The sequence below is a fragment of the Micropterus dolomieu genome, linkage group LG21, assembly GCF_021292245.1.
Source record: "Micropterus dolomieu isolate WLL.071019.BEF.003 ecotype Adirondacks linkage group LG21, ASM2129224v1, whole genome shotgun sequence".
Classification (NCBI taxonomy): Eukaryota; Metazoa; Chordata; class Actinopteri; order Centrarchiformes; family Centrarchidae; genus Micropterus; species Micropterus dolomieu.
The window spans coordinates 23324109-23335777 of NC_060170.1; the positions used below are offsets into that span (position 1 = coordinate 23324109).

General features: G+C 43.6%; 1 protein-coding gene across 4 annotated transcripts in view; it reads left to right on the forward strand.

Annotated features, from left to right (window-relative positions):
* Positions 1 to 11326, forward strand: part of fam222a (family with sequence similarity 222 member A) — a 77606-nt gene extending 66280 nt beyond the window's left edge. For all 4 annotated transcript variants that reach the window (XM_046034021.1, XM_046034020.1, XM_046034023.1 and 1 more), the window contains exon 3: positions 4306 to 11326. In XM_046034021.1, coding sequence (XP_045889977.1) covers positions 4306 to 5798 — 1493 coding nt within the window. In that variant the 3' untranslated portion in view covers positions 5799 to 11326. The remainder of the gene's footprint in view (positions 1 to 4305) is intronic.
* The last annotated feature ends 343 nt before the right edge of the window (positions 11327 to 11669 follow it).

Here is an 11669-nt window from a genome sequence, read left to right on the forward strand (position 1 = left end):
TCCCCCCCCCCCCCCCCCCCCCCCCCCCCCCCCCCTCCACCTCACCTAACTCCCTGCTCTCATACTCTATGTCTGCCTTTGCTTCTTGTGATCAACACAATTTGACCTCTCACTTGGAAGAAGTGCACAGAATTTAATGGATTTTTTACAGTCTAATCTAACCAGTTCCCTCTTTATTGCTGTTTTGTACCCAGTGGACCTCATCTTTACCAGCCCCCCCACCCCTCCACCCTCGCACCAAGAAAATTAGTTCATCAGAATTCAAAATGTACTGCTGGCTAATTAAAGGACTGTTAATTGAGTGTTCAGAATTGGGTGTACCCCCTTCACCAAACGCACACAGAGACACACACACATACACACACACATATGCGTGCATACACACAAGCACACATGCAATCACAGTGACAGCACGGGGTACACCAAGGACGTTGCGCTTGGGGAGTTTCGTGCCAATCAAAAACGGAGAGAAAGGAGAGTACCCATCCTCCAAGTGAAATGGGATTTCTAGATCATATCATGGCCTACTGGAGCTCAGTCCGGCTCTGTGCTGCCATGTTATCCTATCCTAACCTTGCTATCTCTGTCTGGCCGCTGGAGACTGTAGCACTGCACAGATAGCCTCTCTCACTGCGTGCATCGTGCTAATGAGGGGTGGCATTTAGAGATGTGCTGCTCTGACACATGGGCATTGTGTGCCAGGCACTGGGTGATTAAGGACGAAGGTCAGCCCATTAATTGCCTCCCTGCCATCTCCGCTCCCTGGCGCGTGATCTCTTAGAACTAATGCATGTGTTTGCCTGAGCTTTTATCTCATCTCCAATGGAGTTCAATCATATGCTTGGTTTGTTTACATTCCTTTCAAGTTCTTTTCTTACGTATTGTAAAAGCAGTGCTATCCCAGGTTTCCCTGTTCATGTAAACTGTTTCATGTGCCTATGAGTGCACATAGCCTCCTGCACTCAGGAAGGGAAAAAGCATATTCTTCCATCCCCAGGGGAAATAATTAATCCTTACAAGGCTGTCGCATGTCGAAATGAAGCGAGTGTGAAGCATTTAGCCCAGGAGGCATTGCAGGCTGTCGCCCGCACAGGCACCTGTTGTTGTCCCTGCCCTACATTTCATGAGAGAGTGCTGAGCAGAGGATAACAACATGCTCCACTGATGGCAAATGAGACACACAACTGCAGATGCAGGTTTGTGTGTGTATGTGTGAGAGTGTATGTTTTTGCCTTTTTTCCCTTGTAACCATGCATTGTGTTTGCATGCACAACCACGCTGGAGAGGGTGCACAGGTGCAGGAAACCCCCTGCGTTATGAGGAGGTGAGGGCTCACACAAAGGAGGCAGTGTTGGCTGCCTCAGAGGGTGTTTATCAGCCAGCACCATCTGTATGCTGCTGCTCATAGCTGTGATCTACTGCAGCCTAAACCAATAAGTCACAGAGCAGCAGCCTAAAAAGAGACTCTCTCCTTTAACCTCCATGTCCTCACTTATAGACTTACTGCTCTGGAGGAGAGAGATGTGGAGACCCTGCACATCAAACACACAGTGTGCATAACAGTGTGTGTATGAGAGTGAAATTACACCCCAGTCTGTGGCCATACTTACTGTAATCAACTTTGCTATAAAATTTATACCATGGAACTTTTTAAAGAGGAAGCTGGAATCAGAAGCATCCAGATGCTCATTTGCCTCCTCCTCCTCTTCTTCCTTTATGCCTGTGGGTTTTAATAACCGGAAGCCTTTGTGGAGCAGAGATGGGTTTTGTAGGCCTGAAAGGCCTCTAATCCCTGTGGCCTGTGAAGTGTGAAACCCTTTGATGCCAGGTTGGTGTGCCAAAGGCTCTGCCTATTGACAAACAAGGGCCAAGCTGGGAAAAGACGGAGGGAGAGGGCTTTCTCGTCTCTCTCAGAAGAAATGCAAGCTCAGGCATGGAAAATATGGACTTACTCAGTGAGAAGGAATAGAATTAGCCATCCTTTAATGAATTTCCTGGCTGTTTTTATAGTTTCTTTCTCATGTGGCAGTAATTAGGAGGAATGATGGGCATATTGCAGCTGGGGGCTTGTAGGGGCGGCAGGGCACAGGCCCTTGATATGCCTGAAAGCCAAGTATCTTTCCTCATTTAGACCATGTGATGATCAAAGATGGGTTTTTTTGCCCTCATGTACAGAAGATCAGAAAAAATGCTGCCATTCCATTTGCATGTGGATCAGCAATGTGCTTTGAAATGAGCATGTTTTTCTCTTCTGAGCAAATGAAATAAGTCTTCTGTCAGTTTTCCACTGAAAGTCAGAACATCAAAGCAAATGGCACTGCTGTCACCAGGGAAGCAGAGCTTTGCCTCAGTAAGGTTGGTTAGATCTTAGATAGGCCAGTTGGCACACTCTGCCTAGCCCATTAGGGTGGCACCAGGTTCTCTAACTCTGATTGAAACAAAGTCATTAAAGACCGGCTTTTTTAAAATTGATTTTATATATTTATTTATTTTTACAATGTTTTATTCTAATTTCAAGTACATTGTTTCTGATTTAGAAAGCATGTTGTCTGCAGGATGAACCAAACTGACTTAAATAGGTCTGCCACTAAATTTGGTTTGGATGTTCAGTCTCTCCCCTCTGCTGTTAAATTCCCAATTTATTTCTTTTATGATATGGATCTTGTAGATTTAATCATTTTCACAGTTGGAGACCCATAGGGTTGTTGAAATGAACTCCCCATGCTATCTGTAATGGGAACAAAGAAATGAGAGTTGTGACTACTTGGCTGTGGAGTCTCTTTAAAATGATTTTGCAATCGGAAAGGAAATGGAGTGAGTCCTAGTCACAGCCTGCACCCTGCAGACTCCTTAGGTCGCCAGGACATTTGCTGACGGCACAGTTACGGCAGTTAATTTTTGTGCGTTTTGTTAGCTTTTGCATAAAATTTTCATTTTTGAAGGGGTTGCAAGTCATTTGTGGCAGCTGATATATTGCTTGTAAATTGAGTTCTTTCCCCAACCCCCCACCCTTTTTGTTACACTGAGCTAAGTAGCCATGAAATTGCCTGAATAATGTCGTTTAAATCCAATCTCACCGCGGCCCCTCACCTCCATGCCCAGCCCCCAAACAATGACACATGGTGGGGTTTTTAGAAATTGCCATTTTCCTGTTTTGCCACCTCAATTCACAATGGCCAAGCCTTGGCTCATTGAGCGAGGGCCATTGCTAGTCTCACTCGCCGCGTTCACTGCTGAATTGAATTTTGGGATTGGATTGGTTTCATATGGCAAACAGTACAGAGCATTTACATGCACATTTATAGCAAATCTTTTGTATTTGCCTTTTGTCTGTAATATATGTTAAAACAATCTATATTAAATGAACACAAAAACATCTTTTTGCTGTTCTCTTCACCATTGAAATATTTAACAAACACAGAAGGGCAAACCATTGACATGTCTTATGTTTTATTTGTCTCATTAATGATGCGTTTCTGTATTTTTAAATGCTTTTCAGCATGTGTTCATTTGAAAACCAATTTTTCGGTTTTCTTTTCTTGACCAAGTTTGCAAATAGCAGCACTCCAGCATTCTTGACTTGGCTCTGGTCTGATGTAGTTCACCTTAACCCGGCTAGTAATTCCCCATATATGTTTAATTGGTTTTTGTGAGGGCCTCTTCACATACTCCTGGATTGAATAAATGTGGAAATTCTGTGGCCAAGGGTAAGACCCAGTAAGTGATACCACTTATAAATCTCAAATGTGCCACTGCAATTAAACAAGCTTTTATCCCCTCCCCTTCGTCCCTCCTTGCCTGGTATCCAAGGCTAACCCAATTCAATACTAAAGAGAGTCCGAATTAATTTCACAATGGACTGATTTAACAGCGCCTAAGGTACAAGGCTTTGACAGAATGAGTTTTTAAAAAGATCCATTTGTCTAGGGATGAACTTCCACAGGCGGGTTTGAAAATGAGATGGAAAGAAAGCTCAAATGGAGGAGGGGAGTGAAGGAACATAAATGAATGTCAGCCCTGATTTACAATTTGCAGGCTCTGTTTGGGTTGTTCTGCTGTTTGCACCTGGTTTTATTCACCTGCTCTTGTAGAACACTGGCATTTTCCAATCTGCTTTAGATGTAGTCACTGTAATGCTGCCACCTTTTACAGCTGCTGCAGAGTAGTGGTTGTTGCAATTGATTGATCTGACTTTGTGGCTGCCATTGCTCTCAAACACCTGATATGCTGTTCTGTTCTTCTACACGTTTTTCTATCTCAGTCATCCATTTCACTCATGCTTTTCTCTCTCTCTTTGCCTTGCAGGTGAGCTGGTGGTGCCCACACATTCCCCACGCTACCCCACCGCAGCAGAACTTGATGCCTACGCTCAGAAGACAGCCAACAGCCCTTTGTCCATCAAGATCTTCCCCACCAACATCAGGGTTCCCCAACACAAGCACCTTAACCGGACTGTGAATGGATATGACACCACAGGGCAACGCTATACTCCCTACCCACATCTCCACACAGGGGGCTACCATGGCCTGCTTGCCATCGTCAAGGCCGCCTCCGCATCGTCATCATCATCAACATCCACCTTTGTCCCTTCAAAAGGTGTTCTCAAGAACTCTGAAGGCAGACGGACTAAGCTCTCTCCAGCCCACATAGCTGTTGCCCCATACCCACCTCCTAGTAGTAGCACTTTAGCCAGTGGCCATGGCCAAATGGTATACCACACTGGTCCCTCAAAGCCTCCAGAAGGCCCTGGACTGTCTGTTCCCCCAAATGTCACTGTAGCTGGCTCAGTGATTCCTGTAACAGGGGGCAGAGGCCTGGCCCTGCCTGCACAGTCCAACCTCCCCTCCATCCAGAGCATCATCTACCAGATCAACCAGCATTGCCAGGCCCAGGCTCTGCAACAGGTGTGCCAAGGGGCTGCCACTGCACCATCAAATTCCAGCCCCTCCAAGCAGGGCACAACTGTAATGGGGTTGTCTTCTAGCTCCTCAGGTGGAGGCTACGTGTTAGGAATGGGTCCCCAGGCTAATATGGTATACACAGGGCCCGGGCTGCCAGCTCAGAATGCAGAGGCAATGAAATCTGGTGTGTACGCAGATGGTATGGACTATATCCTTTGGCAGAAGCAGCAACAACAACAACAACAACAACAACAGCAACAGCAGCAGCAGCAGCAGCAGCAACAGGCTGTGCTTCGCATGTACAGTGGAGGTAGCGGAGGAGGGGGCGCCATCAGCAAGTCCCCTGAAACTTGTATTCCAGGGGGAGGGATTATGGCGGCCCAGGTGTCCTCCTCTTCCTCCAGACCTTACCACCTGACAGCGAGTGCCAGTGGAGGAGGCGGGATGGACAAAGTCAGCTCTTCCCCTTTGAACTGTGTGGGGATGCATGGAAATTTCTCAGTGGGTCAATACTTTGCCCCACCGTGGAACAGTGTGCTGGTGACACCTGACAGTGACTGCTACAACCCCCAGGAGCTTCTGGGCACCTCCACAGGAGGGCCAGCCACGGGGCACAGAGAGATGGGCTACCCCCACCACCATCATCTCTACCACCACCACCATCATCATCACCCTGCTATAGACAGCGGGGGAGGTTTGTGCTGCAGCCTGCCAAGCAAGAGCTTGTGCAACACGTCAGTGCTGAGCAGCAGCTTGCAGTCTCTGGAGTACCTGATCAATGACATCCACCCACCCTGCATCAAGGAGCAGATGCTTGGCAAAGGCTACGAGACTGTGTCTGTGCCACGTCTGTTAGACCACCAGCATGCACACATCCGCCTCCCTGTTTACAGATAGAGGGGAAGAAGAGGAGGAAGAGAATCAAGAGTTGTGAATTTGTGAAGAAAATCAAACTTAAAGAACATAGATGTTTTTCTGAGTACAGATTGTTGAGAGTGGCACTGCTTTAACTAGTGTGGGAGCTTAGAGAAGAGCAGTTGTTGTGCTGTGTGACCCTAGGTTTGGTGGTTTCAAGGCAGGCTGTGGGAATCCCAAAAATGAAAGGTGGTAGTGACTGGGAGAAAAGGGATTTCAAGATTCTCCAGATGTTCCATTGTGTGGTTTGCCAATAGGAATTTTGGATTGATTTATTTTTTCTTCAGTTTTTTTTTTTGTTGTTTTACTTGCCTGAACTTTTTTGATGAGAATCATAGGTTGACATGAAGTGCATACGCCACTTGTATCTACCCCCTCCAAATACTAAGGAATGAAGCTACTGTGTAGGTTGTCACTGAAATGGTCTTAAAAGGGCCGAAGTTTAGGGCTGCTCTCAAAATCCAGAACTCTGTAACCGTACACACGTTGACAAACATAAGATACATAAATGTACTGATATATGAGGAGTCTAAAATGATAGGCAGTACTCGGGCGGGTATGTAGGCTACAAGGTTCATAAGGTTGAATTAAAAGGTTAGTACAATATTAGTTATTATTGCTGTTATAATTGATACATAAATTGCACTGCTTGAATCTTGTTAACTTTGAAGTTTGGAATTGGGTAGTTTGGATATGATATATTTAAGAAACTTGAAAAACTTGAACCTATTTTTTGTTGTTTTATATATTTGTAGGTATATTATATGCATCGGCTGCTATGGGGAAAAGTGTCTCAAATGCTTTTTTTTATTTTTATTTTTTCCAGTTTTATTTTTATGATTTAGTAATTCCTCCTCAAGCTGATGTGCAGTTTCTTATGTCCTGGTGTGAGGCATAGTCGCTGCTTTGGTTCTGTAAGAACCTGGTCGGAGAGCTCTTTTTCCTAACCAACACTGGAATCTACAATAAATCTTGAAATACTTATTTAAAAAGAAAATGTTGCAAAAAAATACAAGAAAAACAAATGTTACAATGAAGAATGTGATTGGGAGGTTATCTACTTAACCTTACGTGTATTCTGTGTGTATGTGGCTGAGTGCATGCGCGTGTGTGCATTTTAGTTTGTGTTCTTCAAAATCCTCAGACTTTTTTTTTCTTTCAAATGTGTCATTACAAGGTTTCTACCACCAAGATTGAAAAATGTATTCCCAGTCCCATAAACATCATGTCTGAGTAATTTACAGGAGATATTTTGCAAATCTTGCTCCCTTTTATTGGCGCCTTTAGATATTTTCTGTAGCTACAGTAGAGATCAGGTTCTCACATGACTCCTGTAGTCACCGTGCGACATCCCCTACTTCTGTCCAATGTTATGACAATGACAGAAAGAGGCGGGAACAAAAGGAATTCCTATTTTGGGGGTACTATTCACCCCTAATCCTGCAAACAAAAACAAAATGAAAACAATCATACCCTGTCCTCTGGCATCAGATGAAATGAGACCAGGCTCATTGCTTTTCCTTGTCCATTTCAGCTCCTGGTTGGGATGCATTTAGCCCGGGCCAGTCTTAACTTGATGATTCAGAGCAGTGAAATATTTATTATGACTGTGAGATTCCCTTGAATGTACTGCACTTAAATTACTGCAATGTTTTATTGCCTTGTGGGACTCAAGTGAAAGAGAAAAATTCCGATCAGTGCAGCAGTCCTCTGGTCTTAAATTAGCATTTCTTTTGTCGGTCAAATTTCATTGGTAAATTGAATTTAGTAACTGGAGAGAGAGAGCTATGTTGTGGGGAAATACTGGCATCAGTCTAGATTTATGAAGTGCAATTATTATGACTGTATTAACATTTTTCTCTGAGCTTACACCAAAAAATGTAAACTACAGTTGTCAATACATTCCCAATGTACCACATCCCTAATCCCTATCCTTTTTTGTTTTGAGGTGTAAAATAAATTTCTTTAAGAATATATTCAGAAGCCACATCTTGGCTTTGAAGTCTGTCATTATTTTTTAACGTATGTCCTCTAGTATGTCTGCGGGAAATTGGGCCCTTGTCTCAGCAGCTCTGTGAGATCCAGAGAGGAGCGTGACACGTGATGTAGCGATAAAACCTCTGCCACTGAAAAAACCTAGTATATTTAATTGATATTTTAAATCTTTACAACCATCCAAAGATAAAGGACAGACATCATTGTTGAAATAAGAAAGGATTTACTCATGGATACTGACGAAGTGAGAAGCAAGAAATAATTTCTTTGATCATTTGCACTCCATAAATAAACCTGTTTTTCCCTTAAGATAACCCTTGATTAATATTAAAATTTAATGCCTTAAATTGTGAGCTAATAGTGTTTGTAGACATGTTACTGTCTTTGAAGGCTGACAAAGATTTCAGTCAAAAGAATACCGAGCCCTTTGGCTTAAATTTGCACAGTAAACCTCCTTAACATTCCAGTGAACATTTTTCATGTTGTTTCAACAGCTTAATACCCCAGCCACAGTGTGATTCCAGCATATTTTCTGTCTTGTAGAAATATTTTGACAGATTTACAGATACATCCCGTCCCTAAATCCCCTCCGTTTGGCTTCTGCATCCAAGCATTAAACCCTGTCACATGGTGTTGAAGTGAAGAGGAGACACTTGAGGCAGTGGAGTTTCTTGTGTCAGGCCTTTCCCACCAGTGGAGGTCGGAGGCACCAGGCCTCCCTGCTAATGGGAATATTGGGTGACGCCTGGCTGCTGGACACTGCCAGTGGAGAGTATTCATTCACTCAAAGGGTTGAAATCAAACCTTTTTCAAATAACAAGGGATTTCCTATTAGGTACTGAAAGGAATTTGGCCATTCTGAATAAACTGAATAAAACAGGGAAAAGACCAAAAATAAAGCAATTTTCTATTCTTTCACAGAAATTTTTATGTCAGTTCACATGTATTAAATATAAGGTGGTATTTAGCTACTCCTACCATCTTTGCTTTGTGGCTATATTTTCTACTGTACAGGCTCCAAGTTGTCTGTCCCCCTGGTCCTTTACGCACATTAATGAGCTCCTATTGATGGGATGCATCTTAGCCCTGCAAGTCTGGTCCATTCCACAAATCCCGATTTGGACAATGGACACTTAGCCCATATTAGGATAATAGAATTAAATTTCAAATAGATTTGTGCCTGAGCTGATCCATGCACGGCTCACTCAGCTGCAGAGGCAGAGTGGCATATGGCATGTCATTATCTAAGCCCACCCTCCCCCTGTCCAGGGCCAACAGGGTTCAGCAGTGCTTAAACAAACTGAAGGTTAGGACTGGCTGGCTAGCGTTGAAGGGGAGGACAGCGGAGTTTGTTGAGGGGTTGCTAAATCACAGCCTCCATAGCGTCTCAGAGGGCCTCAGCACCGCACCATGGCGCCTGGGCTCAGAGGCCTGCTTTAAAAGCTGGGCTGTGTTTGATCGAGGGGATTTGTTTTCTGTTGGATTATACATGGTTGCTCCCTGCCTGGATGAGGGGCCCTGTGCAATGTGACAGATCTCTGCAAAAAAAGACAGAAATAGGAGAGAGATACAGGGAGGGATTTTGGGGTCAGAGAAGCCTCGAAGCATCAGTAATCAGGATAATTGCCATGTTCCTGGTGCTGGTTTCAGGCTCCCCTCTTTGGCTCTGCGGCCTCATATACAGATTCAAGCTCTGAGGAAATCACATTCCTCAGTGAAAGACGTAGTTTGCCTCAATTTGCTAAATTCTAGTGGTGAAATCTTCATTTGTAATTAAGTTTTTATTGCTTGGGAAAATATATCAAGTTATGTTGCCCAGGAAATGCTGAATTACACCATCCAAACACCATCTGAATGAGGACATTTAGATCTATATCTCTGTAGCTATAGACTATTGACTGTTACCACCTTTTCAAGGGCAATGAGACGCTCACGAGGGTGGCCTGAGGGCAAAGTAGAGGGGAATTGACTTATACTGGTTGTAAAAATCCCTTAGTAAATCCCAATAAGTCCATGAAGACCTTTACCCAGTACAAAGGTCTAGTTGCATATTATGCACCTTAAATAGTGCTGAGAAGGGGAGCGGACGGACACGTTCAAAGCAGGGTCAGCTCTTTTACTCTCACAACAGAGGGGATGGGAGGGTAGGGAGGGATAGAGAAAATAAAGGCAGCTGCTCGCTCTGTAGAGTCTTGGCGCTGCTTCTCTAACCTACAGATGACAGAGGGGGGTTTGTGGGGGGCTGATGTCCCCTCCACACTGCTTTGGTCAACCTTAGTCATGTCCCCTGGCTGCCCTTGGGCCCCTGGGGCTCTCATCTCAGAGTCCTTCCCAGCATCCCTCCTTAATGTCTGCAGAAGATAAAGTCATGAGGCCAGTCCTCTCCATTTGGCTGCTACCTAGCAAGAGAATACTTTAATCAATAATACAGATGGTCCTGAGGAGGCTTGCATAGTTAACCTGCCAGCCTTATAGCTGTATTGCACAAGATCACAATAAGATTTGCTGTGTTTTCCACAAAGTTAGAGCACATTACCATCTCTTTAGTGGTGCTAAATGAAACTGGGTGGGTTGCAAGTGAGCACCATACAATTTAAATGTTGTTTCAAGCGTTTATTAAATACAACACAAAGGGAAAAATCAGCACAGATCACAAAGTAAATCAGGATCTTTTTCCAAAGGCACCCGGAGCCCTTCTCTAAAAGGCAATACAGCAGGTTGTAATTCCAGGAGCTTGCAGCTTTTTATTTCTTCAGCATCACAACCATGTATGTTCAGCTGAAAAAGCTTATGGCCTCCAAATATTCATCTAGTTTATGTGGTGGGTATATTGCTGTATCCAGTCTAAACACAAAAGTCTGGGGATTTTGCTTTTTTTCTTCCTGTTTCCTTTTACGGTTTGTGTGGCTCTCAGAATGTTCCTGTGGACGAACAGGGCTGTTTTTCCCAAATGATCTCAAAATGCACCAACGCTGCCAAAGTCTGAGGGTGCCGCAACCTTGAGAAAATCATATATATGGAAATGGGAAATCTATAAAGCATCTCTCTTATTGTTCTCCCTGCAGTGTTGTATTTATGTTAAAAATGATTTTGTCTCCTCAGGATGAAAAAATGTAAAGAATACCTTGCTTTTCTTGAAAATGATAATATATGAGTCTTAGATTTCGAAATAAGAAGTCTGAATATAAAAAAGCTGTAAAATCCTTTAGTCGTGGGGTTTTCAACTTTTGAATGTGCCTACAGCCAAGCATCCCAGTGATTGCTTACCCTCTACCCCCTCTCCAATTCTGCAATCTCCCCCTAATCTTCCCACAACCATCATCTTCAATTTGCTGAAACTGCCACTGTCCCGCCTCCATCCCAACGACCACAGTAGATATTTTGTCTGTTCCCTGCTTTTTGTCAATCTCAGGACTGAAATTTCTTTATTTAAATGTAGATGGTTGGTTTTCATTTGACCTCTCCTCTCTTATGTATTATTGTTTGACATAAGTAAATAAAGCAGATGACTTCTATGCTTGTCTTGTTGCTATACTGATCCTTAGTATTTCTGTCTTTCTCTCTTGTAAACATCTTCTTAAACAATTTTTAAGGCTCTGGACAAAACCTCACTGTAATGAAGGTAAGCATATTATTCTTAGGATTCACTTTGCACATCACTGCCATATGGTAGCCTCTTACAATCCGGTTGTTCACTTGACCTTTTTTAGACATTTGCAGTAGTATATTGCGGCATCACTAAGGCTTTGCAGTTTATAAAAGAAGGAAGAAAACAATCAAGAATGAAAGAACAAAAAGGTGGACAGTGCCCTTTGATACTCTGGGAATGATTTACATTTTTGCTGGATGAGGACTTGG